This window comes from Dipteris shenzhenensis, chromosome 32 (genome assembly GCF_047967505.1).
Source record: "Dipteris shenzhenensis isolate YYH24624 ecotype China chromosome 32, Dip_SZ_1.0, whole genome shotgun sequence".
In the NCBI taxonomy this organism is placed as follows: domain Eukaryota; kingdom Viridiplantae; phylum Streptophyta; class Polypodiopsida; order Gleicheniales; family Dipteridaceae; genus Dipteris; species Dipteris shenzhenensis.
This window is the reverse complement of record NC_141627.1, coordinates 257747-281733: the sequence shown is the minus strand read 5'-3', so window position 1 is coordinate 281733 and position 23987 is coordinate 257747. Positions and strand designations below refer to the sequence as shown.

At 43.3% G+C, this 23987-nt stretch overlaps 1 protein-coding gene across 1 annotated transcript; it reads right to left on the bottom strand.

The window, feature by feature from the left end:
* Positions 1–415: 415 nt before the first annotated feature.
* Positions 416–22437, bottom strand: LOC147880147 (proteasome subunit alpha type-7-like). The gene is made up of 3 exons (XM_087370737.1): positions 22082–22437; positions 4018–4432; positions 416–833 (listed from the first exon to the last, which is right to left on the bottom strand). Exons 1-3 carry the CDS (start codon positions 22252–22254, stop codon positions 672–674), a joined length of 750 nt encoding a protein of 249 aa, XP_087226863.1. The 5' UTR covers positions 22255–22437; the 3' UTR covers positions 416–671.
* Positions 22438–23987: the final 1550 nt, after the last annotated feature.

Here is a 23987-nt window from a genome sequence, read left to right as displayed (position 1 = left end):
AGTAACATGTGCATCTCCAAACATTATACATCACGATAGCCCTAAGATGTCCCCAACAAAGAGCTACTAGACAAGATCTCCCAAACACATCTCAACAATTTGTCTTTAATTCCTTATACCTTTCACCCAACCATTTTGAAGCTTCTTCATTGCATCATGCACATTAGGTAAGTACTTGCAGCCTTTCCGACCACGAAAGGTTTATTTTGCAAGGGGCATGCATTCCTCAGTACAAAGAAAGCAGATCTTTAGATCTGCAGCTTCATCTTTGGAACCTAACTTGTTTCCCAATGACAAATATAGAGAATATGTCTCTCTCTCATATATGCATATATCTTGCATCGATGTATGCACACGTGCACACACACACACACACAGAGAACAATGTAAGAGTTCAGCATTCAGAAAACCAAAATAAAAAGAGCACCCGTGCAATTGACTCGCTCCAAAAATTAACTTTAAATGTAGAGACGTCCCTGTTCTTATGACTGTATCAACGTCCAACAACAAGAAGCTCTTACAAAAACTGACAGAAGCCTTCATTAACTCCTTTAACTTCACTGCATTATATCTTTCAGCAATTTTTAGTCCAAGAAAACCTTCTCTCTGAAACCTGGCTGCCCCATATGAATACAGACAGACCCTCAGGCTCACAAAGACCACTGTCACAATCAAGTATCTCTTGGAGGGCCTTTTTTAGCAGCTTCAGCAGCTGCTTTCTCTGCTTCTATTCCTGCCACAATCTCTTCAACTTCAGACTCCTCCACCAAGTGCAATCCTTTCTCTGGAGTCATGACAGCAATCTCAATATTTTTTCCACCGCTTTCAACAACCTGTATTAACAGAGACATTGAATAGTTAGAGGGAAAAATTGGACTACATCATCAAGAAAGAAAGCACTATCTGGTATCATAACAGCAATCTCAATATTCTTCCCACCACTTTCAACCACCTGTATTAACAGACCATTGAATAGTTAAGAGGGCAAAAGTGGACTACATCATCAAGAAAAAAAGAACAAGCACATAGTCGACATGCAACAATTAATACAAGGGACGATATGATACGAAATTCAAGGCGAAAACACAACATTGCAAGCACATCCTTGCAATGGTGCTCTGCGAGATGACGATGATACCAGCACAGTCCTTTTGAGTAAGTCACTACTGGGCCTTACTAGGTGTACGGGCAAACTGTTAGAAAGAAAGAAAGAAAGAAAGATAACGTCCACTGGAGACCAAAAGGTCTATGGGACAGCAAGAAACCCTGTAGTACATCTGTTTTAAAGAGGGCACATGGCAGTTCCCAAGGAGTGCAAAAAGCAACCCATATTATTTAGAGTTCCTACATGATAATCTGGAAGAGTAAACAGCCATACATCAGTTTAAGACTGAGAGTCTTTTGGTTTTGATTTAAACTCTCTGATTAGTGCTACGTCTTCACGGTAAACTGCCCATTTTCCATCCTTTCTGGCAGCCCTGACTTTAGCTAATTCAGTTGCCTTAATCTTGAGTTGAGCTTGTGTAAGCTCCTCTGCTATCCATACTTTGGTGCCCTTCAACTTGTAATATTGTCGAAGAAGCTTGATCCGCATATCTTTTGACTTCAAAGTAAGGATTGCAGGACCTCTATAGTGCAAAATAGAAACTGGCCCGGAGTCGTCATCATCCTGCTCATCATCATTCACCCATTCAATGTTGGGCAAGCTTGTTTTAATCTTTGTCAATATTTCACTATATGTGTCCTCTTTGTACCAATCTTCTGGGAGTCCCCCTATTCTAATCTTCAGAGCATTATCACATCTAGCTTCGTGTTCTTTAATCTCTGCTTGAATATCAGACTTCCTTACTTTGTTGTCCACTTCCACAATCACTTCCTTCTTAGCAGTTTGTTCTTCAGTGTAAACAAGATCGTTGACTGTAGAGACTAGCTACAGGGTAGAAGGGGAATCCTCCCAAGATTTTACAGCCTCATCAATTACTGCGTGCTTACCAGGCCCTTCCAAAATGTGAAGTCGTGCCTTTACTTCTGCCAGCTCCAATCGTAGCTCTCTCACTGCCTATTGGAGATAAAAAATCTGATCCTGTTGCCCAAGGATGGATCGTTTTGAGCCTTCTTGTTGGTAATTCCGTGCATATGGAGAGGGTGTCATGGTTGCAACTGTAGAGTATCGAGTCCTGATGGATGTTGAAGGAGTTAGAGGGAGTTGAAGGGGACTTGGAGGAGAGGGTAGGCCAGTCCATAATTGGCTATATGTTGAAACCCCCTAGCTTAACCTAACCCCCCGGGTTGGGTTGGGGCTCATGAGTTTCCCAATATGTTTCAATTTTATGGGCAGGTCGGTGGTCAAAAGGTCCTTATCCTGGCAGAATCAAAGCAGTTCCGAGGATATCGTCTCCACCACAGAAGCTCATAAGGCTCAGTTGCCTCTTACGCCAACTGAACCAATGACCTTGAATGGTGCATTTCTAGGGCAGTAGATAGAGAGCAACATCATGCAGGTAGCTTTAAGATCTCAGGGTGGGTACATAGTCGGCCACTCAGGGCCGCACCTACTCAAGCAGCGGACGTCATCTTGGGAGCACGATGGTGATACCAGTTCAAAGTCCGACCAGATTATCACCACAATGGTGGCGGCAGCCGACGAGATTATCTTGGGAGCGCAATGGTGGCGAAGGACAACGGCTATGGCGGGTACTTGGATACAACAACACGAGCACTCTATGCCAAGGAAAACCGATGCTTCCATTGTCATGTGTCGGGCCATAATAAGAAAGATTGCCTCCATACCGGAAGCTTCTAACAGCGAGAGCCGTGTCAAGTGGTTCAGCAACAGCTTCAACAACCTCAATAGTCATTGAGGAGCTTGATGCACTGCAGACTACAGGGACAACCTCGGTAGTCATCAAGGAGCTTAGCTCAGCAGAAGGGGGAGCCTCGTTAGTTTCCCAATCTTTTTTGTTTTATGGACAAGTCGGTGGTCAAAGGTCCTTATCCTGGCAGACTCGGACAGTTCCAAGGACATCATCTCCACCACAACTCAGAAGGCTCAGTTGCCTCTTACGCCAACAGAACCAATGACCTTGAATGGTGCATTTCCACGGCAGCAGATAGAGAGCAACATGCAGGTAGCTTTAGCCACTCTGAAGATCTCAAGGTGGGTACTCAGTCGACCACTCAAGGTCGCACCTACTCAGGCATCCGTACAACCATTCAGGCAGCCCAATGCAATCAGCAATCAACACACAGTTAACAGAAAGTCAACACCACATCATCACAGGTCAAATAACATAAGGCTGACTCTCTTTTTTTATCAAGTCAACGCGTTGACTTTTTCGTTGATGTTGACTTCTTGACTGTAAATGATCGGCATTGACCAGTCGACCAAGGTCAACGATCAGCACTGACCAAGTCGGCCAGGCTGACATATCAGCCTATAAAAGGGCAGCCTTTGGCCCTCATTCTTCATCCACTCCTCAAGCCTTCAAGCTTTTAGAGCAGCAGAGTCGAGCCTCCGCGCAGCAAACCAGCAGGGTAGCCCCAGCCTCTTCAGGGATCTAGTGAGGCTAGGTGGTCTAGCCTTCCAATTTTGCAGTGAGGGTTTCAGCCCCTTCATACAGTTGTATTCAGCCCTTTGGGCATTCATTATTCAGTTGTATCTTCAGAGGTCCATTACCTTCTCTCCCTCTGATTCTCTCACTCACATCCACAGCATCACTTACAAAGTATTGAGTGCATCATTTTGCAGTTGCAGTTAGTATTGAGTAGGAGGGAGAGTGAGGATAGTCTATCTCCCGCCACAGCATTTAACATCCTTCATTCCCACAAGAACAAGCGATTTTTCTCAATACCACTGCCTTATAGGCAGTGCTAACAGATCTCTGCAAGAACTTCACCTATTATTGAATCAAAACATTCAAGTCCGTCTACAGGCTCCCATTTAAAAAGGGAAACTGAAAACCTGAATTGTTCAAAAGACAACTAGTTTGACAGATGAAACATTAAGGAAAAACTTACTTCAAGAAGAGCACGTACAGCCAGTTTCACAGTCTCCACTCCAGAAGTTTCTGTATAATTCTTTTCTAGAAACTCACGTACAGAGTTTGAATTACGCCCAGTGGCATTTGCTTTCCATGCCGAAAATGTTCCAGATGGATCAGTTTGATATAGAGCTGGTACTCGTGTGTATGGATCAAAACCAACTATCAAAGTAGAAATGCCAAACGGCCTCACCCCACCACTTTGAGTATACTTCTGCTGTAGTCCTGCAATATAACGTGTGATATATTCCACTGTTACAGGATCCTCAACAGTCAGTCTATGACTCTGACACTCAACCCGTGCCCTATTCACCAAAACCCGAGCATCTGCTGTAAGGCCAGCAAAAGCCAATGCAATGTGTTCATCTAGTTGCAGAATTTTGCGAACCGTCCTGAAACGTCAAATACATTGTTAAACAGAAAACTTAATGTCGTAAAGGGTAAAACTAATCTTCTACCAGCAAAGAAACAGATCAAATTCTCGACTTTTGCAGCACAAAGGCTACATTTGACTATAGAAAACAAAGAGCAACTTTAAGCTTTAAGAAACAAATCCCGGAATTCACCCATTGTGGATATTATATGCTATCGAAACTGTAAAAATTATGATCGCCTCATCAAGAGCTCATGAACCAAAGAAAACAAAATGATCACATCTTGACTAAAATGAAAATCCTACTAAGATTCAGATGGTATTTAAGAGCAAAGAAATGGTTCATATAACAGTTTGCAAAACAATAAACCTTCATAATAGAAAGACAAGGATCGTACAACAAGTTGAATGATATTCATCAGGCCCGCCTGGAAAAGTTTAAAGAATGCCGTAGCTATATGCATCACTCTTCTCTGTTATCTTCAAGGAGCCAGATTCTAAGGGAGCTAGATAAAAAGCAAAACAAATAGAGAAATGAAACGTTGGTGAGTAAGGAAAGTTGGAGCCATGAGAAATTAACACGGATTTGTGCTGCCCCTGGGCTGTTTGACTAAAATTTGGAAAGGCTCGTAACGGGGGCAGAATCCCACAACCTACGACATATTATCCTTGCATTTAGAAGCTTCAACGAGCTTTGCAAGTCCAAAATCTGCTACATACGGGAGGAATCTCAAATCCAAGAGAATGTTGTTGAACTTGGCATCTGTCCCTATCACGATCTTGTAGCTCATCTCCCATTCCATTGTACCCCTCTTCTCAAACAACAATTATTGCGCATGTAATCGTAGAGTAGAAGCCTCTGGGTGCAATTTGTTCAGTAGCCCAGTATCCTTCACAATATTGATGACGGATGTCGCCCAAAGTCTCAATCTCTGAGGTGAAGGAGTCACGATGCTGTGCAAATCGCATGCCTAAAGCTTCTTCAACAAAGTTACCACAAGGTATCTGAACTTTGTACACCAGCCCCCAACACCCTCTGCTAATGATATTATGGCCTACAAGCCCGTCTAACACATCATCAGCTGTAAGGTTAGAAATATGTAACACTATCCACCTCTTCCAGGTCGAGCTCTTGAGATGCCTTTACCATGTTATAGACCAACAGTAGGACGACGAGAATGAAAACGGCAACTCATGCGGATGTGAGAAGATTTACTATGAGAGCAGTGATATTCACAAAGCTGATCAAGAAATTAAACTACAGCTAATGCGGATGTGAGAAGACGTACTTCACAAAATACCAGGCCTTGAAGCTGACCAAATTCACTAGAAAGCGTATCGCTGAGTGCATTGCTTTCGAGACAAAGACAAATCAGTGATCTACGATTACACCCTTCAGGAGTCAGCCCTTCTAAAGAGATTATTCAAAAGTGAAATCTACTTTTTGAGATTCTGGAGCCCAAAGATCCCGTTAGGAGTATTACCAGTCAGCCCATCTATCGCTTGAAGTTGCGAGCGATTGCTTAGATTGGCTGGAAATGGGTCCTGTGAGGCTTGCTCCACAAGAAGAGCGTCTAGAGGGATGTAAGGGTTCTCAATGCGAGGGATCCAGCCCGAAAGAACGTAGTCCAATCATGAAGCTAATGTCAAAACTCAACGAACATGAAAAACTGATCTCTACTACTCCTGCATCGCGGAGTCGCATGCTTCATATGGATGGACCCGAGAACAGCAGATGAACTTGAGCTATTCCTCCTCCGCGCTTCCTTTTGACTTAACAACGATAGTGGCAATCGGGTTCAACAGGTGGAACAGCTTAGCAATGGCGATCTAGGTGATGACCATTTTCAGCAGACTTGAAAGCATCTCAACTATGCTTGAGCCTTTTTGCCTGCAATAACAGGCGATGCATCTTGCGGCTCATAAGAGAAAATATGACAAAAAAAAACCCTGAATTTGCTGCCAAAGGTCAATAGATTAAATGAGATTTTGTCAACAAATCTCACCTAAGAATCCAACTTGCAGGACACTACCTCCAATTATATTCTTAGACTTCTTGCATGCATCCAAAATCGACAGCTAAACAAGAAAGTGAGATGTGCCGAAAACCACCACCCTAAAGGAAACCCAAGAAAGTCAAACATTGTGCAGGTTCTGTCAAATTCACTAACGTACAACCTGTTCAATTCTCCCTAGTCAACGATCAATCACGGGCAGGCACTCAATTTTCCTCCTAGCCAATTCTCGGTGACCGCAAACTCTCAAAACAGCCACCCTACGTGAAGGCTCCAACTTGCATATTCCACCAAGCCCCAATTCCCTAGATGGATCTAGTATGCCACATGTCTTCATTCTAGGGTACCTATTAAATGCATATTTACTAGCCCTCTCTTGGGATATCAATTTATTCACTTGCCCCTAGGCACATTTTCCACTTAATGCATTTAAGACCCATAGCCTTAGACCCATCTACTCAGTGTCATGTCACCCTCATCAAGGACCTTGACATTAACCCCTTTGACCATTTACATGAAGCCCAAATAAATATAATACAAACATTGATCCTTTACAAACGAAAATCTCGACTGACCCTTCCAAGGTCATGTTGCCTCAACTTGAGCGTAACATTCCTTCCCTCTTCAGGCATCAGCGTCCTCGATGATAAAGTCTGGGAACACTCTCCGTAAGTGGTATACGGATTCCCATGTAGCTTCTGATAGAGGTAAACCATGCCATGCAACCAACACTATGGGTATCTTCCGATTGCATACTTGCATTGTTCCTCAGTTCAGGATTCTTGTTGGTTTGCGTCCTGCATTATCCTCTATCTCTCGAAACAAAAACAACACCCTCTATTAGTGAGTCATCTGTATGCAAAAATTTCACAAGAAACATGAAACACTGGGTGCACCTTACAACCCTGTGGTAGGCCACCTTGCCTATTCTTTTTAGAATTAACCACGGCCGACAATATTGGGGTGATAACTTAGCACACTCTCCTGCAATCGAAAACTTAGAGTGCGAAGGAACTCTGAGAAAAACTTTTTCTCCTTCCTTAAATTCTCTAACGGATCTGTTTTCATCCGCATACGCCTTAGCTCTATCCATAGCTTGGCGGATGCTAGCTCTTGCAAGTGCTAGCATCTCCCACATCTGAACCACAAAGTTCGCGGCACTAGGCACTTTCTGAGGTACTCTAACTGTAGTTGGATTTGCTGGTCTATAACCATAGTTCAGCTCAAACAGATTGAACCCCATAGAGGAATGTTTTCTATCATTGTAGGCAAATTCTTACAATGGCAACCATTTGTCCCACGTATGTTGCCTCAATGAAACATATGCTCTAAGCATATCCTCTAAAATTTGGTTGATTCTTTATGTCTGACCATCCGTTTCTAGATGATCCCCACTACTCATTCCCAACTCAGTCCTTAGTGTCTCAAACACTGCAGTCCAAAAATGACTGGTAAATTTGACATCCCTGTCTGACACTATGGATTTTGGTAATCCATGCAAACGAAATACATGTTTAATAAACAAATCCGCCGCTTGCGGGCCACTAACAGACTCTCTAGTTGCAATGAAGTGAGCTATCTTGGTAAGACGATCAACTACCACAAGGATAGAATCATATCCACCTTGTATCGTATGCAAACCTACAATAAAGTCCATGGAAATGCTCTCTCACCTACCTAGTGGTATTTCCAAAGGTTGTAAGAGTCCGGGTGGCTTCACCCGCTCTGACTTACTTACCAGGCAAAAAAAACGTCATGTCACATATTCATGAATATGTTTTTTCATTTTCGGCCAAAAGAAATCTCGCTTCATGATCATACGCTTTCTCGACTCCTGGATGTCCCGCACATGGGCTATCATGGCATTGTTGAATGACTCTCTGCCTGAGATCATTCTGATTAGGTACTACCACCTTGCCATTTCCTTTCAGCATACCATCTCTTATGGTATATCTTGCATAAGTTTGGTCTTTTCTGAATGCCAGGTCACTCTTTTCCCCGGGTTTGAATACATGAGCCTTAGGCCAAAGGCTCTGGACAAACTTGTCCACCTTTTGAGTTTCTCTAATCCCGGTCATTAGAGCACTTTCTAATACCGTGAAACTCATATTATACATAATGTGTGACAACGCATCAACAACTTTATTATCCTTCCCTCTTCGGTACCAAATCGTCAAGTTAAACTCCTACATGAGTTCTGCCCACCTAGCTTGGCGGCCTCTCAAGTCAGGTTGTTTACAAAAATGTTTCCAAGTATCATGATCAACATCAACATAAAACTCTGATCCATATAAATAATGTCTCCATGTTTTCAGCGCATGGATAACAGCATACAACTCTAATTCATGAGTTGGCCAATTTCGTTGAGAGGGAGAAAGCTTCTTGCTTTCAAAGGCTATTGGCCTTCCCTCTTGGAGATGAACTGCTCCTACCGCAATGCCACTTGCATCGGTTTCAAGAAAAAACGGTTTCTGGGGATCAACTATTTTTAACACCAGTCCTAAGACCACAGCTTGTTTTATGGTGTTAAAACTTCCATGTTGATTCCGTCCCCATATAAAAGGTACTTTATCTGAGGTTAGATCAGTCAATGGCAATACTATTTCAGAATATCCTTTGATATGCCTTCGATAAAATTGGACAAATCCCAAGAATGATCGCAAAGCGGTAAAACTCTAAGGAATAGGCCAAGTCAATATCGCAGCCACTTTCTTTGAATCCATTTCTATCCCCTTAGGAGTAATAATGAATCCTAAATATTCAAGTCTTACCATACACAGCACAATTTTCTTTTTATTTACATAAAGACTGGCTTTCCTCAAAGTATTGAACACTATTCCTAAGTGTTCGTGATGCTCAGCAATACTTTTGCTAAACACAAGAATATCGTCAATAAAATGTACTATAAACTTCCCGATATACGGACGTAGTAAATCGTTCATAAGCATGACGAATGTATATACCTAGATGAATCCAAGAACATTCCCAAACTCATCCTCTAAAAAACACACAGCATGACGAATGTAGCTGGAGCATTGGTAAGTCCAAACGGCATTACCAAAAATTCATAATGTCCAAACCTACTTCTAAAAGCAGTTTTATGTACATCCTCGGCTCTAATACGGATCTGATGGTAGCCACATTTAAGATCTATCTTACTAAAAATTACAGCCCCATGTAACGCATCTAACAAATCATCGATCCGAGCCATCAGATACATGTGCTTAATAGTGATATTATTCAATGCTATGTAATCTATACAGAGGCAAAAAGTATCATCTTTCTTTTTTTTTAATATCACTGGCGAAGCAAAAGGTTAGAAACTGGGTTGAATCTGCCCCAGCTTGAGGTATTCTTCCACTTATCTTCGTACCTCCGCTTCTTCGATAAAACTTAACCTATAGGGAGGTCTATTTACAGGTTTTGCCCCCGGGATCAGTTCAATCTTATCCTGAACATTCCGCTTTGGAGGTAACCCATAAGGTAACTCATCCCTAAAACAATCAGAGAACTCCTCTGCTATTTGATCAGCCAACTTGACAATCTCTCCATTTTGGGTAACATCAGTGCTAGCCGAAGGACCATCAATCGGCTCTACCGATGCTGTACAAAGAAACAAAAACTCTTCTAAAGCTTTTCGAACTTCCATTACGGAAACCAACGGTCCTTGAGGTATATCTTTTTCACCTCGTAAGACATACAGCACATCATTCATCTTGAATTGATAAATGTGCTTTTTCCAATCTATGGCTGGATTCTTCCCAGAATGCCAAGCCTTACCCAGGGCTATGTCTACGTGAGCAAGCTTTGTCATTTCAAAATCAAGCTTCTCAGCATAGTCCTGAATTTAAAGTTCCAACTGTTGAACCCTTTGGTCCCATACTTCAATTGAACTTTCGTCTGCCATTCTGACTATATATGCATAGTAAGATGGGCTAGTCTTTAATTTCAGCCTCTTTACAAGCTTGGAGTTAATTACATTGTGCGTTGACGCTGAGTCAAACAACACCATGACGTCATGATTGGCTACTTGCCCCTTCACCTTAATTAACTCCGTATCGTTAAAGGTTGTATACCCCGTTGCTGCGGGCTTTGATAGGACATTATCAGGTGCACTGGTTACTAGCTTAGCAATAGACACACATAACAAAATAGGTACTGACCTTTGAGAAGATCCCGCTAGCTGAATCTGCATCTGTTCTGCTCTGGGACCTTCCTCCATTTTGACGTCGCATTCTGAGATCACCATCTCAGCCATCCGACGATCCTTGTTTCGTGGACAATCTTTCCACTGATGAGGCTAAAGGCATCCAAAGCACAAGCCTTCTCTCCTCGCTCTTTCTCTTTGCTCTGGGTTCAAAGAAGACTTCGACCAAGCCCAGGCTGCCATTGGTGTTACTTTTCTTCACTCCAAGGGTGGTACTTAGTTTAGGAGTCTCAACTGGCTTTGCCTGCTTGGCTTGACCACTAGGCTGTGAGACACTCCCTTTACTAATCCACTTCTTAAACCCAGTTTTCTTTAGGTACTCATATCGAGTCCCAACCTGCACAAACCCACTTAGTCTGTTCCCTTTGGCATCCTCATACTTCAAGCGTGTTCGCATACTTAGCCCGAACTACCATCTTGATCCGATCATTCAGTCCAAAGATAAAATCTTTTACCGGGATTGACTGAGGTAGATGTTCATAAACTTTCATTACACTTTCTCTAAACTTATCAATGTATTCCGCCATTGATAAATTTCTCTAACGAAGGTTTCGATACGGATCCCACGCTCGGGATGCTTCGTCAGGAGATAAGAAGTGTTTTCTAAATTCTTTTTTAAACCCCTCCCAAGTAGTAGATGCCACTCCATCTTTCTCCTGTTTTATCCACCACCGATCCGTTGCCTCATTAAACATATGGGTGGCCTCGCGGATTTTCTTCATATCATTTCTGATTTCACAAATGGCGAAGGCCTCGTCCCATTTGTGTAACTAGGTCTCTATGATATCGGAACTACAGTCAAACATCTTACCAGAATACTTTTTTGGCCTATAATTGGCAATATTAGGCATCTTAGCCCTCCTAGGTTCGACCCTATGAACACTGGATTCTGGTCTAGCAGACATACTATGAACCATTTTTCTGAGCTCGGATTGCCCTACATTTGCTTGTAATTGTTGCACTAAAATATGTTGCAAGGCATCCTCCAATAATGCAATTCTACTAGACACTGTATGGCCTGCTGGGCGCGACACCTGCGGGGTCGGTCGGACTCCCGACTCTACGGGATCCACCCTAGAAGCTTCTTCTTCAACTTCCATTTAGATCGATGGGTGTTTTTTTTTTTTTTTAATGAATAAAACAGCCTAAAACTCTATTCACAAACTGCTTTTCAATCTCACAACCACAAAAGGTGTCGAAACAGGCGTAACCATCAACTGAAAATAGCTAAGAATCAAGATGAATATCTTTTCCCTATACTAGGCAAATATCTGCAATCTCAGAAACCTCATATCCTAAGGCAAAATAAATGAACATATACCACAACTAAATTTAAAAGGCATAGAAAGTGTAAGAAATCCTAGATTTACTATATTTAGAACTGTGCTAAGGAACAGAAAAGAGACTGAGATAGCAGAGAGCAAAGGAATAACTGTATTGCTTAAATGTCTGTAGGGTGGATGTGATTGTGTCATCCATACAATTTGGCCTCTCTTATATAGAGAGTGAAGAGTCACACATGAAAAGGTGTGAACTCCAAAGGGTATGTGCATGAAGAGGTGTGTACCCCTTGTGAAGGGTGTGACCCTTGATGAGAGGGTACATTACAATAGGAATGTCTCTTCATTAGAATGTCTCTTGTGAAGGGTTGTGCCTCTTTAGGAAGTGTCCCGTCGAATGGGCAAGTGTCCCGTCGAAAGGTCATACCCTTCCACAAGTGTCCATTCATTAAACCATCCATAAGTCTAGAAAGAGAAAGGAATAAGTCACAGATCGTGACATCCCCTCCCACTCAAAAGAAGACCCTGGTGGAGATAATGAACTGATGTAGAAAATATCATAGTAGATGCTGAAAATACTGCTGTAATAGATCAGGGTATTGCTGTAAGTCTTCATCAGACTGCCAAGTAGCGTCGGAGTCGTCCAGATCTCGCCAAAGAACAAGGAATTCCGTGATAAGTCGATGTCGAGTCTCTCGCTGTCGATGGTCCAGAATACGCTCAGGAATAAGGAGAACATAATCGTCTTCGATTTCTGGGACATAATCACCTGCAGGAGGAACTGCTTCATCGCCTGGAATGTACGTCTTTAGCCAAGAAATATGAAATGTTGGATGGATTTTACCCCATGATGGTGGTAATTCCAATTTATAACTTAAAGGTGAATTTTTCTTGACGATCCGGAAAGGTCCATAGTATCTGGGTCGCAACTTAGGAAACACAGACTTAACCGTCTTATAGCGATGTGGGGCTACAAATAATAGCACCATGTCACCAGTGTTAAATTCCAGGTGACGTCTATGTTTGTTGGCAGACCGTTGATACCGCTCTTGCGCTTTTCGCATATGATCCCTGACTTGCAGTAGAATGTCTTGCATTTCTTGAACCAATTGATCAGCTAGGGCCACTCGATGTTGAAGTACAAAATTTGTTGGTACAATCGGAGTGTGTCCATAAGCTGCTTGGAATGGAGTCATGCTGATGGCACTATGGAAAGAGTTATTATAAGCAAACTCGAGGAGTGGTAGATACTCTTCCCAGGCTGCGAGGCGTGACTGAACATAATGTCGAAGCATTTCTTCCAGAACTTGGTTGACTCTTTCAGTCTGTCCATCTGATTCTGGGTGGTAAGCTGAACTGAACAGTAGAGTAGTACCCAAAGAGTCGAACAGTGAAATCCAAAAGTGACTGGTAAACTTAGGATCTCTGTCGGATATGATATTCTTGGGTAATCCATGGTGTCGGAAGATATGTTGTATAAAGAGTTTGGCTATGTCCGGGGCCTGTGCACTGCTTTTGCAAGCAACAAAGTGTGCCAATTTGGACAAGCGATCAACAATTACCATAATCTGAGTGTTACCTCTAGAGGATCGTGGTAGTGTTGTAATGAAATCCATGGAAATACTTTCCCACCTTTCAGTTGGAACTGGAAGAGGCTGAAGAAGTCCTGTTGGAAGTCGTCGACTTGCTTTCATTTGTTGACATGATAGACAAGATGTAACCATGTTGATGACATCTCTTTTCATCTGAGGCCAGTAGTATGTTGCACTGAGTAACCGATAAGTCTTATTGATGCCTGGATGGGCAGCATAAGGAACTACATGATGCTCTTTTAACAAAAGACGTCGAACATCCTTGTCATGTGGTACACAGACGCGATCTTGATAATACAGAAGGTCGTCCGTATAAGAATAGGATGAGAAAATCTTTTGTTCGGAAGTCGAAGGTTGATCTTTGGAAAGAACCTGTACTGCGGTGCCGAAGTCTTTATCATTGAAATACTTTCCTTTGAATGAATTCGGAACATCCACAGATAATGTAGAGATTACCATGGCTGATGCTAGAGGTAACCTGCTGAGAGCATCTGCAACTACATTGCGTAGTCCTGGTATGTACTCAATGGTCATGTGAAAGTTGGCCAAAAACTCAACCCAGCGTGCTTGTCGAGCGTTCATGACTGGCTGAGTAAAGATGTACTTTAAAGAGTGATGGTCTGTTTTGACCACAGAGTCGGCACCCATGAGATAATGTTTCCAAGAGCGATAAGCATGTACAATAGCAAGAAACTCCTTATCATAGACCGGATATCGGGTTTGGATATCAGAATGTTTATGGCTGTCAAAAGCAATAACTCTGCCTTCTTGCATCAAGACTGCTCCTGTAGCGATGTCGGAAGCGTCGGTCATGACCTCAAATGGAAGATTTGGGTCAGCAATAGCCATAACTGGTGTAGTAGTGAGTGCTTGCTTGAGTTGTTGGAAACTATACTCTGTTTCGGGAAGCCACTGAAAAATTGCTGTGCTTTTCAATAATTCGGACATAGGAGCTGCGATTTCGAAAAACTGATAACCTTTGTATGGTAGAAGTTTGCCAATCCGAGAAAAGAGCGGACATCATGAACATTCTTAGGAGTAGGCCAGTTTCGGATTACCTCGACCTTCTTGGGATCCACAGAGATACCTTGAGCTGAAATAACATGTCCAAAATATTCAAGTTGGGTCTTGAAGAACTCACTCTTCTCAATGTTGATGTAGAGAGAATTGGCACGGAGAACTTCAAAAACTTGGTGAAGATGTTGTTTGTGCTCATGTAGTGATCTGCTGAAAACGAGGATGTCATCGAGGTAAACGATGACGAACTTATCGAGGAAAGGCCTGAAGATGTCGTTCATTAATGTCATGAATGTGGCCGGGGCATTGTTTAACCCAAAAGGCATGACCAAACATTCATAGTGTCCATACTTTGTTCGAAAAGCTGTCTTGTATTCATCGCCTTCTCGTATGCGTATTTGATGATAACCTGAACGAAGATCAATCTTGGAGAATTGTGTTGCATGTAGAAGTTGATCGAAAAGGTCATCAATGCGAGGCAATGGATACTTGTTTTTGATAGTGAGCTTGTTGAGGGCTCGGTAGTCGATGCAGAGGCGCATAGACTTGTTCTTTTTTTCCACAAGTAGTACAGGAGATCCGAAAGGGCTGCGACTGGGCCGAATGTGACCTTTGTCCAGTAGTTCGGTGACCTGTCTTTGGATTTCTTCATTTTGAGTGTAAGAAACCCGATAAGGAGGTTTTGACAGTGGATTACTGCCAGGAATAAGTTCGATTGGGTGATCCACTGGTCGTCGAGGTGGTAACTGCTTTGGCAATTCTTGTGGAAAAATATCCAGGTAAGGCTGGAAAAAAGGTTGGTTGAGGTATTCAGGAGGATCCTTAGCTGGTGTCTCCTCTACTGCCGTAACCAACAGAAGTGAAGTCTTTGCTTGGCGTTTACGAACCCACTTCTTTACTTGTAGGGCAGAGGCAACTGGGGTTGAAGGAGAATCCCTAGAACTAGTTAGCTCAATAAGTTTTCCCTGGTGACAAACTGGATAGTATGGCTGCGAAAACTGATTGATGGATCATAGTCGTAGAGCCATTGTTGTCCGAGTATGACATCGTACCGAGAAAGAGGCATGATGTCGAAGTTCAACTTGTCCGTATAATGTTGGATGCGAAAAGACAAGTTTTTGATCCTGGTGTGGCACAAGAAAGTTGTTCCATTTGCGAGTTCAATCTGATAGTCCATGAGGCTAGGACTGGTGGTCAACCGAAGTTTATCGACCACAGAACTGGCTAGGAAATTATGAGAACAGCCACTGTCGATGAGGATGGTGACCGTTGTTCCACGAATCGATCCTTGAACACAAAGTACTTGAGTAGCCAGGGAAGGTTCGGGGTTGCTGGCAAGGCTCAGGTGGATGGTATTCGCCATTCGAACAGCTTTGCCTTTCTTGTCTTGTGCTGAGGTAGCATCTTCTTTTGGGGAAGTGCTAGGTTCCATATTAGAATTTTGTTTTGGTCGCTTGGGACAATCGAACCATCTATGGTCGCCTGTACAGATGGTACAAAGTCCTTTTGAGCTGGAGTTGTTCTTCTTATCAGTGGCCGCACCTTTATGTTGGGGAGGTCGGTAATGACTTTGTGAAGAAGAAGAAACACGATCCTTGGGGGAGTGCTTCTGTTGGAATCCAGCAAATGATTTCTGAGGCTTCTGGGGATCTTGAGACTGTCGCTGACCTTGATTACCGAAGTTTTTGCGAAACCTGGTATTATCTTGAGGGCGAGCACCTTTGGCCATGGGAGAGTTCTGTGTGCGATTAGCACTCTGCTTCCCTGTGTTGAGGAAATCTGTAATGCGCTCTGCGTAAGCAATAGCGCCATCTGTGGTGGTGATATTGGCTTTAAGAACATCAAGGCGTAACGAGGGTTGTAGGCCTGAGATGAAAGCATGAAGGCGATCATCCTCAGTTAAACCATCAATCTCTAGCACCAATGTGGTGAACTGAGAGATATAAGAAGACAGGGAACCCGTTTGCTCCAACTGTCGAAGTTTTGATCGTGCTTGGAAGTCCGCATTGGCAGGTACAAACTGCTTACGGAGCACGTGTTCAAAACGTTCCCAAGTTATCACACTTTTTCCGTCCTTTAAGCGTCTTTGCCACCATAGAAATGCTGTATCCTTCAGGAGGGAGGCTGCCAAGGCGATCTTTTTGCCTTCCGTGAGGTCAACCGTGTCAAAATACATGCGCATTTTAGCGAGCCATTGGTCAACAGTTCGGCGATTACGTTGACCAGTGTAGGCTTCCGGAAGTTTGACGTCAAGTCGTTTTGTTTTGGAAGCTTGAAGTAATCGGTAGAGAGTACGCAATTCAGTATTTTCTACCTCGAGGGGGAAAGAATCCGCATCGTCGTCGGGTTGCGTTACCTCGTCCTCTGTATGTGCTGGACTTCGAGAATCTTGGAGTTGTTGAACTTTTTGAACCAGGTCGGAGATGTTGTCCTGAAGCTCAGATATTTGAAGTTGCAATAGAGATTCACTTTGGGTGTTGCCTTCAGGGGTCTTTTTGGGACTTGATTCTTTAATCTCGGGAGAGGCTTCACGCGAGCGGTGCGACATGTCGGAAATCCCTGTGAGAGAGGCGCGAACTTGCGCTCTAGTTTGTACCATCCCTGAAAGAGGATTCGGGCTGCTCCCTGAGGTTGCTCATATTGGAGGGGGCAGGCGAGGCAGGATGGAACCACCCGTGGAAATCTGGTAAGGGAGGTCCTGTCGGAGGTAACACTTGAGATTCTGAAAAAGGTGTTACTGCTCGTGATAAGACAGGGGTAGGTAGCAGAGTCCACGGATCTGAAAAAGGGTAAGGAGCTGCTGTCGGAAGAGGAGGATATCCAGGAGAGGGAGTGCCTTCAGGATGTAAATACTGACTGGGAGAAGGTACACCCTGTAGAGGAGGATATCGGGGAGCTGAAGGAGGTGGAGAGTACCCTGGGGATGCCGAAGGTGAAGGGTAGAACTCTCTCCAAAAATGAACAGCAAACTCCTGAGGAATATCGTGTTCCGGATATCTTCGTGTCTCGTGGAACACAACCTGTACTGTGCTGAGGAAATAATGTAATTGAGGTGCCTCACGCAGAAGGTAGAGGATGTGATCCAAGTCACTCGGAGGGCACGTGACACAGAAGACCCAAGATGCAAAGGCTCCAAAATGGGCTGGCTGTGCAATTTGAACACGATATTGTGTAGTAGCTGATGCCTGAGGTGTCCTTGAATGGCCGGGTGAATTACCAGGGGTTTCCATGCTTTAATGTGGATTCTTTCATTTGCTGTAATTTGTTAAAAAGAATCCTTAAAAGCAGATTGGAAAGACTCCACCTGGCAATACTTTAATCTGCCAAATGATTGCGTAGAAGAAGGCTGCAAATCGTTGTCCGGAGGTCCATGTTGCAGTGTTTTACGAGGAGTGCTCGAGGCTGGTCTGGTCTGGGCTGTCAACGGGCTTTCTTCATTGCGAGAATTGGCAACTGGTGCTGAATTGGCAGGGTATTAATGGCGAAACAAGGAGAGGCAGCAGCCTGTCAGGAAATCGGGTATCCAGGGCTGCAAAGGCAAGGCCAGGGCTGCAAATAGCGAGGGGCTGTCAGCAAGAATGGCGAAGTAAGGGTTGGCAGCGCAGGCTGATGCAGAAGTGACAGTACGGCCTGTACGGATGCAGGCTGGCTGTCCGTACGGAAGTACCGTACGGTTCGTACGGTAGATGGCGCAGGCAGCTGGCATGAAAACGGTGCAGGCCGCTGGTTGGCCGTACGGCTGGATGCGCAGCAGGGTACCAATGGATGCGCAGCAAGGTACGGATGGACTGCGCGGGGGGGGTACGGAAAAATGGCGCAGACTGTACGGCTGGGTACGGAAAAGAATGCGCAGGGATTTACTCGAAATCTGTACGAATTGTACGGAAGGGCTGCGAATGCTTGCGCAGGCTGCGAGAAAGTTCGTACGGCCGTTGTTTGGTGTTTGTAATGGCTGGAAAGGTACGCCCTTTCGTTGGGCTGCCTAAGGGTTATTTGCCCCAAATTAATTTGGGGGTTAAGTTAACCCTAGGGTAGTTAGGGTAACCTAGGGTTAGGGGATGGGTTTAATTTTTATCCCTTTTTACCCCTCTAGGTTCCCTTTTGTAGGTACTTGGGCCTAGGAGGTGTGCCTATTCGAAGGGGTGTGACCCTTGGAATAGGTGCACCTGTTCATGAGGGGATATGTCCCTATTGTCAAAAGGGATGCGACCCCTGCATGAATAGGTATGTCCCTTTGCCCACGATGGGGTATGTCCCATAAGTGAGGAGTCGAGACTCGTCACCAAAAAGTGTGTCCCATGGTGGAAAAGGCGCGTCCCTTGGTTTTGGGACAACCCAAGCACCTTAAAGGACACGATTTTGGTCGTGTCCATTCACATCAACTTGTGATGTGAGGGGGATGGAGAGGCCAGGATGACTTTAGGCGTTTAAAAATTTTACGCTCATCCTCTCCATCTCTTCCATGCACTATGTGCATGGATGTCCTTCTAGCGGCAAAAACGTATCAGATCAGCGCTAGAAGGTGGGGGGCATTTCCTACAGGCAGGAGCGAATTTTGCTCTGATACCACTGTAAGAAATCCTAGATTTACTATATTTAGAACTGTGCTAAGGAACAGAAAAGAGACTGAGATAGCAGAGAGCAAAGGAATAACTGTATTGCTTAAATGTCTGTAGGGTGGATGTGATTGTGTCATCCATACAATTTGGCCTCTCTTATATAGAGAGTGAAGAGTCACACATGAAAAGGTGTGAACTCCAAAGGGTATGTGCATGAAGAGGTGTGTACCCCTTGTGAAGGGTGTGACCCTTGATGAGAGGGTACATTACAATAGGAATGTCTCTTCATTAGAATGTCTCTTGTGAAGGGTTGTGCCTCTTTAGGAAGTGTCCCGTCGAATGGGCAAGTGTCCCGTCGAAAGGTCATACCCTTCCACAAGTGTCCATTCATTAAACCATCCATAAGTCTAGAAAGAGAAAGGAATAAGTCACAGATCGTGACAGAAAGCTCCCTGGTCATATCTTCCTTCTTTCTTATAAGGACATTGAAACTGCTTCCTTCCAAAGCCTAACTTCATCATCATCAAGGTATGCTTTTGATAACTTGGCAGCTAACGATTAACGTAGAAGGTTGTGCCCTTTGTCTGCAAAAGTGAATTCTTGCGATCCTCATTTGACGTTGGCCCCTTCTTCTGCAAGGATGAAGTATCCCCTGATTCGACTATGCTTCCCAACGAACCAATGCTGGTCGGAGCTTGCTGACAGAATATACAAATCTACCGATTACTACCCTGAACCACCACGATTTGAGTTTCATCACCCAACGTCCAACTAGTCGAAATCACACGCAAGCGGGTGAAACAACTTGTCTCCATGATGTGACGAGACCCGTATTTTCCCAATGGCAATCCTCAATGCATGTGAGACTCCTCGAGAACAACAACAAACTTCAATGGAATGATAACAACCTGATCTTACCAACTGTGCCTTTTTATTCTCATGTTTTGGATAGACTGATTCAGGTTTGCAAATTGTCATTTGACTACAGCACTTGTAACCAGTGAACCATCTTGGCTAACTGTGTCCATGTTTTCAAGAGCAAAAAAATTTCTTTGTGTGGACTGTTGGTAGTGAAACTATGGTAGTGTAAAGGAACTTGAGTTATGTCGGCATGGTGACCAGTTGTGCACTGCTGATTTGTACGCCGAAAGGCCTGCTCGTATATGTAAAAGTCTTACAGGTTTGCAGGTTATCTGACTAATCAGTACGCCTAGCTCATGACACCGATGACGTGAATGAACTCTTTAACACATAGCTTTCTCCAATTAGCGTATGGCTCCCACCAACGTTCACAATATCTACGACTAAGCTTTTGAAAACCATCGCCTGAATCCAGTAAACATCTGCGCAACAAAATCCTTTGACCAAGTAACAGGCAAGACTTGCTTCGAAGTCTTTAGAAACACTTTACGATCTCAAGGTTAAGACCTTGGCACCCAAACACAAGCATCAAAGCCGCTAACACTGACGTCAAAATCCCACAACCCATAACATCTAACGGAAAACGCGAGCATAGCTATATGTATATCCACTAATCTTAACGCCAGCTATTCAGACCCTGAAAAGCGATCCGAGATGATCCAACAGCTTTGCAGCTAGATAACATGCTGTCCTCAATCGATTCCTTAACGACTGCTTACAGTTCTCAACTTGACAGTGAAGCAAACACCAAAGACCCTTTGGCTTTCTTTGTCACGACAACCTATCATAAACATCCGTGTTGCTCTGATACCAAATGTCAAATTCACTAACGTACAACCTGTTCAATTCTCCCTAGTCAACGATCAATCACGGGCAGGCACTCAATTTTCCTCCTAGCCAATTCTCAGTGACAGCAAACTCTCAGAACAGCCACCCTACGTGAAGGCTCCAGCTTGCATATTCCACCAAGCCCCAATTCCCTAGATGATCTAATATGCCACATGTCTTCATTCTAGGGTACCTCTTAAATGCATATTTACTATCCCTCTCTTGGGATATCAATTTATTCACTTGCCCCTAGGCACATTTCCCACTTAATGCATTTAAGACCCATAGCCTTAGACCCATCTAGTCAGTGCCTTGTCACCCTCATTAAGGACCTTGACATTAACCCCTTTGACCATTTACATGAAGCCCAAATAAATATAATACAAACATTGATCCTTTACAAGGAAAATGTCGATTGACCCTTCCGAGGTCATGTTGCCTCAACTTGAGCGTAACAGGTCCCTCCTTTAAAGCCATGCTAAACAACAAATGTAGACCAATACTTGAATTACAATAAATAAACTTCACCCAAATAATCAAAGAAATTATTTTACCTTTCAAAAGAGAACCACCATCACTATACCCTACCCACATAGGGCAGGCCCAAAAAAATCACATGGAGAGAATGTTACAAGCGGAGCGACTAGAGGAAAATGTAGTCACAATTCTTTCAAGGGAGATCGAGGAGAGAGAGCTCAGTGGCTGGAAATGGCATCTACACCAACTGTGGGTTCTAGCTGCCGTTTCCAGACATAACCAGACTCACATGGTCTTATGCTCTCCTGCAAAGACAGGCTAGTGGGCTTGCTGAATGAAATTGAGCCGGTCAAAACAAAATGATACCAGTGTACTATAGGTCAGACATGATAGCGATTACCTTGGAACGTGAAAAAAAAACACACGCACGCCTTTCTTAGCTGTATACCAATCTAAGACAAGTGCTAGAGCCTATCCAAAATTACATTATAGCTAAATTATTCTATTTATAGTGACGTTTACAAAACGGGTTTCCCATTCTTAAATGTTTACTGCATGAATGTAATTACACGAAGCTAAGGATTGTCCTTGTGAAAACCATCTTCTTGTTGGTTATTTGATGGTGTCATCACTGATACCTTCATCGAGATCGTGTTATCGGTTGTTCTTTCAATTTGGAAGAGAATCGTACAAATGCAAAAACAATTCGATCCACTGGTTTTGCTTTGATGTCAAAGAACCTCATCTCAAACACGGATAAAAGGAGGCAGACCTTGCATCTTGGAGCTTCGCAGTGGATTTCTTTTCGACACCTAAAACAATGGTGTCGACTCCACGCACTGCAACCGCAGCGTTTCCCTTTCGGACGGCCTCAAGGGCATATTCCACTTGGAAGAGATGCCCATCAGGTGAGAAGACGGTGATGGCTCTGTCATAACGCGCCATGCAGCTCTAAAGACAAGATTGTCTTGCTTGGATCAGCAGGTAGAGGAGCTGCCGCTGGCTTCGGTAGCACGCCAAGGTACGGTAGCCCACAATAGCATCAACTAAAAGGCCGCTGATTAGGACCTAATTTATTTCTTGAGCCACTTTCAGCATCACATTTCTCCTTATTGGAATTGAAGTTAAATCCTACTTTGGAAAATGGGATATCACTCTATGCCTCGCCACTATTATTGGGCCAACAAATGACAACCTTATTCCTTTGGATTTGTCAAATTTATTCTACAGTCTAAGCATACACAATTCAAATTTATGTCTCCAGACCAACTGTCTCAGAGATATTTCTTTGCATAAATGTTTTCTAAAGGATCTGCAAAATGAAAGAACCAGTTAGACTGCTCCTAACGACTCGACTACAATTTGGTTAAGAAGACTAAGGAATGTCTACATTCAAAGTGCTACCATGGAGAATTATAGTAGCCAAACTCTTTGTTAGGGAGCGCTTAGCCAAGTAAAATCATAATGTTACTCCTTTATGTGTGTTTTGTAAGGTCAAAAAAGAATCTATCTACCACTTGTTCTAGGATTGTATGGAAACTCATTTGGTTTGGAGGAAACTTTAAAAATGGTTTCAAAGAGCTTCATTTGATAGCCCTTGCACTTGGAAGCAGGCAATATTGGTGACAGAGGAAAGTTAAATGAGTCTTTGCATGAGATTTGAAAGCAAGTTTGAGCTACCGTCCTTCAATGTGTGTGGAAAATGTGGAACAAAATGATTTTTCAAACAACATTCAAGGTCAAAGTGGATTTGGTAATTAAGGTTTTAAAGCTTCTTAGCGAGAGAAATAGAAGGGCTTCTCAGGTTTACTCAACTTTGTTAAGGGTTAATCCTTTTTTTGTGTCCTCCTTCTGGTGGTGCCTATCTTCCAATCTATGTAATCATTTTGGTAGTATAATTATATTTTCACAATAAAAAAAGACATAGGCATTACAAAAAAGGTCACAAATAGGCCTACTTTCACTTAAATATATTAATGTAATTGTGATAATTATAATGCATAGCTGTTTTGTCTTGTTTGGAGGAGAATCGAAAATAGTTAGTTGCGCTAGCTAAGAATATGACGTGCCGAATGTTGAAGGGAGTTCCACTACACAACTTGCCAAACGGAATTCCGACTAGGTTTTTTGTCTAGACTTTGATGTCAGGGCAACGAAATAACCTCATCTCAAACACTGGTAAAAGGAGGTAGACCTTGCATCTTAGAGCTTTGCAATGGATTTCTTTTTGACACCTAAAACAATGGTGTCAACTCCACGCACTCCAACCGCAGCATTCCCCTTTTCGATGACCTCAAGGGCATACTCCACTTGGAAGAGATGCCCATCAAGTGGGAAGATGGTGATGGCTCTGTCACATGCCATGCAGCTCTAAAGACTCTTGTTTTGCTTGGATCCAATAGGGGGCGCGAGGATCCTAGCTGATTAAAACTTAATTTCTTGAGCCACTGAAAGCATAAGGCATCGCATTTCACTGAAGTCCAAATCCATTGTTCTATCTCGGCATTATAATCAACTTCCATGGAATTGAATGACATTGATCCCGCCAAAGTAAGTCCCTTATTGAGCCTTCAATTCTATCCAACACCACTTTAGAAAATGGAAAAACATGTAACACATGAACTGAGAAGGACATCAATACATGCCTCACCACTTTATTTCTGCTAGCAAATGACAGC

Bases quoted from the DNA above. Each gene is read 5' to 3' on its own strand.
- LOC147880147 (XM_087370737.1), bottom strand. From the start codon at position 22,254: ATGGCGCGTTATGACAGAGCCATCACCGTCTTCTCACCTGATGGGCAT. The intron at 4,433-22,081 runs GTCTGCCTCCTT...TTGACGTTTCAG, and splicing joins GCGAAGCTCCAAGATGCAAG to GACGGTTCGCAAAATTCTGC. The intron at 834-4,017 runs GTAAGTTTTTCC...CTGTTAATACAG, and splicing joins CTGTACGTGCTCTTCTTGAA to GTTGTTGAAAGCGGTGGAAA.